At 31.3% G+C, this 5,383-nt stretch overlaps 1 protein-coding gene across 4 annotated transcripts in view; it reads right to left on the bottom strand.

The window, feature by feature from the left end:
• The window catches only part of LOC106871880 (protein-glutamine gamma-glutamyltransferase K), a 427,287-nt gene that overhangs the window by 250,170 nt on the left and 171,734 nt on the right, over window positions 1–5,383 (bottom strand). For 3 of the 4 annotated variants that reach the window (XM_052967482.1, XM_014918634.2, XM_014918631.2), the window contains exon 2: window positions 4,064–4,146. The exons of the other annotated variant lie outside the window; for it this stretch is intronic. In XM_052967482.1, the coding sequence (XP_052823442.1) occupies window positions 4,064–4,110 (47 nt within the window). In that variant the 5' untranslated portion in view covers window positions 4,111–4,146. The remainder of the gene's footprint in view (window positions 1–4,063; window positions 4,147–5,383) is intronic. 4 annotated transcript variants of the gene reach the window in all.

Genomic DNA, 5,383 nt, shown 5'->3' with positions numbered 1-5,383 from the left:
TATATATATATATATATATGTATAATTAACAAAGAATGTAACAATACATTACGAAGAGTATATCATAAACAATTATAAACAATTAATAATCATTTATGAATATGAATGGCCAAACATGCAATCATAAATTACATACAAGAAGAGTGTTTATAATTATGAATAAATCACAATTATAACGGAGAGGGTTGCAAAAACTCTTACATGTTCAGAAATAGCAGTCAAAAACTACTACTATATAGCCACTATTTTCACTCATAATATATCTCCTCAGAATAAAGCTGTTTGCGAGTGACATGACATATATTTTCCTCCACCAAACTCACTCAGAAGGCATTAGTTGTCTAGGGTTATAGAAGAAGACATTTGTCGAAGGTACTGTGCTGTGAGACTAAACCCGAAACCACTTTGTGAACTATACAACCATTCCTGCAGCAGTAATTCTTTTTTACCAGTTTTCGTGTGCTATATTCTTGATTATAAGTCACGGAACATCGTACAGGATAGCCACTTTGTATAAATGATGACACACTCTTTCCTAAATCTGTCATTGAAGTAAAACGATTCAGAAGTGTTAAAAATGTCAAAATTTCATAGAGGAAAATCACTTCGTATTTAAAGCAAAAACAGTAGCTTCAGTCTGACTCATAGAGTGTTCTTAAAGTATAGTATGTCATCTTACTTATCACACTTGCAGTTTTAAGTGAGGCAACTCTAGCACGCAAAGTTTGAACCTACTTTTCCAATTCAGAATCCGGCCTTTCATACACTATAATTCAGACACCTTTTATCATTATTATTATTATTGTTGTTGTTGTTGTTGTCGTTGTTGTTGTTGTTGTTATTGTTGTTGTTTCTGTTGTTATATGAAGTGTTTCCGGAAAACTGTTCCTTTTAGATCTAAAAGACCGCAAAGCTGACCTATATTGTTTCTGATTGTATCGTGAAATTACACGGTGAGTAGAAATGCGAATTCTGTGCTCATTCTCGTGTGCTTTCTGGTGAAGTTGTAGACACGATAATGTACTATGAATTGTGTGTATGTAGGTACTAAGTTTACTATTGCGAATGAGTTTTTTAAAAAAAGAAATCTTGACTAGAATGCAGTGTTGTAAAACGATTAAATAATTATTCCGAAAGTATATATGCAGAGTAACAGAAAAAAAAAAGGAAGAGAGAATGAGAGAAAGTGAGGCTAGATGTATTGTAGTGTTGTTATAATCATACTTCAGACGAAACGATTGTCTCTTGTAATAACTACATTCGTTAGGAGTAACACTAGTCTTCTGTTGGTTACCTATTTTTTTCTCCTATGTCTTTTATATTTTCCACGAGGTTAATAGAATAAAGTACTAGGTTTCGATTGAATATATCTCTGTTCATAAATATCGATTTGTTTTTAATTAAAAATTAAATCAATATTAAATTTGATACATCACATAAAATTGATGTTAAACGTATTTATACTATTTAAAGGTTACAATTAAATTCAACTATGTTTATTTATAAATTTGGTATTTGAAATTCATAAAAACAAATTTCATTGTTTTCATTTCATCTATATTGATTTTATTTAGGTCGCAAATTTCATACCAATACTGTACAATTAGATTCTGTTGAACATTAACAAGTCAACTTCCTATTTTCTATTGAAAAGATAATTTACAAACAGATTTCTACTTAATTTCTTTGTATTTACATTATCAATTCCAGAAATAGAAAGTGACAAAATAAACTAAATATATATCTGATTGGTAAATGTAATGCACAACGCAAACATCTAATACAGAATTACGTACATTTCTATAGTTCCACTTTATCCGTGAAATACTTTTAATATTTTTCTTTTTATGATAATACAGTTGCTTTCTATCAGCATATGAGATAATATTCATTTCCTATTGTTTATTTTCAAGAGTTAATATATTAGAGTGAAGAATATTTTCCAAGATTTTAAATTGAAAAAGCAGCTTTCTTTTGAAACTGTTTGATTATTATTTGAGTAATCTCTCGTCCCTTGATCACTGAAGAAATTTTAATGAGTATCCTTTGAAATGAAAAAAAAAAATAGAATATTTAAGGGAACAAAGAACAAAAAAGAAACTAATTGGCTCATTTGTATTAAATATTTCTCATTTGTTATGTGTATGTTATTTAAGAAATATCAGAAGTAAGCACGTATTTTCCATATTTTTCCATAGCACACGTTGTAGTATTAAAGGAAGAAAACTGCATTATAATAATAACTGTTCAGGAGAAAAGAAAAAGAATGCTAAAGCAAGATCTGTAGTTAATGAGATACTTCCTTTAAAAAAAGACAGCTAAAATCCTTAATAGCCGATACATTTGTACAGCATTGAAAGATTTCAATTATGACAACTCAAAATTGTGTTTCACTTAGAATACAGTTAAACACACATGTATGCTGAGATGGGTAAAAACTATATCAATACATATATACAGGCACACATTCACACATGCATACATATACATACAAACATCTGTTTACACATGTGTGTGTTTTTTGATTGTAAATATATGTATATGCATTTATTTGTGCATCTTTAGATTACTGTAAAAATAGCAGTGTATACAGCGTGCGTGGGGTATTTGAGGACACCTAATTATCAGCATATTACTCACTTCAAGTCAATCGAAAGACTTTTATTTCTTTCAGATCCTCCATGGCGGATAAAATACTAGCACAAGAAATACGATGTGCAGTTATTGTTGCCATATACGCGAAATACTGTAATTTAAAACTGCCAACTTTCTAAATGCTACAAGATCTTTTGTACACGAAATTCAGATGGAATTGGAAGCTTCTAGTGGGAATGTCTCAAAACAAAAATATAACAATCTAAACTTTCGGACAGTATAATGATATTGCACTTTATCCCATGGATTCAAAATATAATAAGTTAGGACCATCACCAAAGAACTCCAAGTACCGGAGGGAAATATCAGAACTATTGTGCACGAGAACATTCAATAGAAGTCCTATGTATTGAGGAAAGGCCAATTCATACTAACAAAAACAGAGGGTAACCCTCCTACTAGTGCTAAGCGGTTACACAACAAGGTTAAAAGCCCTTACGAACATGGCATGCTTTGGCTTTTCTGAGAAAACTTTCAACCAAGTCCAGCAGGTGGATAAATGAAGATCTTTTTGATGTCCACTGTGTGATGAATGCTAAATTTTCAGGAAATATGATAGTCTTAGGAGTGGTGAGTACCATGATACATTGACAGAGGGTATTAAAATTATTGCTGCTGGATACGCTGAGGTACAGAAGAGAATTGTTAAACTTTGGATGGACGAAGTATGCAAAGGAAGGACAAACGTATTTTAAAAAACTCAACACCTTCTCACAAAGCCCACGTAAACCAAGAGTGGATATCATACAATGTATATAATCATGTAACATCAAAGTTTCATCCAAACTCGCCAGACTTAAATCCTACGGACTAATATGTTTAGAGTGTTTTTGAAAGGGAGGCAAATCGACATTTTCACAATGTCATAGTTTCAGTGAAGTCTTCCATTGTTCAGGTGACGTCCGAAATAAATGAGAATATCTCCCTTTCTTGCAACCTTTTCTTTTCGAATCATTCACCATGCTGGACTGCTGAAATTTATAAGATTTTTTTTCATTCTTTCTCTGCTTATTTTCATTTATTCCTTTCTGTTGAAGACCGTAGGCTCGAAACGTAAAAGACTTTTTCATTTTCCCGAGTGTCAAACTAATACACTTGCTTGTTGTTCATACACCTGTCTTCCTCTTTTGTTTTTCTATAAATTCCAAGAACATTTTAGTGCATGTTCCGCATTAAACTGAAGGTGGAGTTGTAGAACAATTTAATGAGAAAGCTTATCAAGACCATGTGCACATATTTTTTATCACTATATTTTACTTATTTATCACTGTATATTACACATTGTCGACAGTTTCTTTACAATCGCTACATCTTTTCCCCTGTTATATTGCTTCTCAGAGGACATAGTGGGAAATATATTGAAAAAGTATTAGATACATAAAGTACAAAAAAGAATATTTCAAAATACCTCTTTCTATCCAGCTTCGAATGACATTTGAAATTTCCTTTCATCATTTCATTATTTGAAGGGCTTTTAGCTGAGACACTTACCTATAAAGGAAATAATATATTAGATTTAGAATATATGTTTTACGTCATTTCATTTGTTATAGTTTGGTAAATGTAATGAAAATTTTTAATAATGCAACTCCGAAATTCCTATAACAAAATTTTACAAAAATTCTGATGGACAAAAGCAATATTTCAAATTTAAAAGTATGTTATTTGAAACCCATAGCGTCAAACCTGCAGGATGAAAAAAAATTGATTCAAGGCCACTTTGCTTTATAAGATACTCGTGATATTTCAAAGAATTGCATGACAGGTTGGATAAAAATATCCAATCTAAATCTTTAGATATAGTTTTGTTTAATGATATGCATCTTTTATCATAGATAATTTCGTTTTAATATAGAACTGATAACTGATATATGAAAATGAAATCCTATTTGTTTATAAGCTTCTTTTGTTTTGTTTTCTTTTTTTTTCGTGACTGTATGTGTACATAATTTAATTTCCGATTCGAAAGATCTTTCAGAAACATTGCCATAGTTTTATATACTACTACACGGTTTATCAAGATGTTTTTCTGTAGTAATTAGAACCTGCCTTTCATTTATGATATTTAGCTAGCTGTCCTATATTTCTCTGATGGCAACAGATTAGAATCTTCCTTGTGTATGCATCAAATTAATGCAAAATAACACGCCATAAGCAAAGAAAGTTACTAAGACGTGTTTGTAATACAAATTAATCACTTCAGCTGGAAAGAAATATTTTCTGATAATAAAATCGATTTCTTTTTTGTGTGTCATAAGAAAATCAACATCAATGATAAACCTATTTTATATTTGATTAACAACACCTATGCCCGATTCGGGAGAATTAGTATTCATTTAATAAAGTAGAAAAAAACATGCCTGCACAATAACATGTATACAACACACTCACTGAAACACATCTTTTATTCTTATTTTATAACAGAAATTTTGCGAATAATGGCCTCATGTATTACAGATTTCCATCAAATCAAATACGTGCTGGATGCAATTCCTTGATAAGAATGGCAAATAAGTGTTTGTGCAACAATTCGGACCGAATAATCGACACGGTGTGTTTTTAATCAAAGCGCTGATTTATTTGATTTATTACCGAGAGGTATACCTTTCCCCGAAATACACTTCACGCACACACACGCACACACACGCACGCACACACACACACACACACACACACACACACACACACACACACACATAAACACACTCACGCACGCACGCACACACAC

This window comes from Octopus bimaculoides, chromosome 1 (genome assembly GCF_001194135.2).
Source record: "Octopus bimaculoides isolate UCB-OBI-ISO-001 chromosome 1, ASM119413v2, whole genome shotgun sequence".
NCBI lineage: Eukaryota > Metazoa > Mollusca > Cephalopoda > Octopoda > Octopodidae > Octopus > Octopus bimaculoides.
The sequence above is the reverse complement of the archived record's forward strand: the minus strand, read 5'-3'. Positions and strand labels throughout refer to the sequence as shown.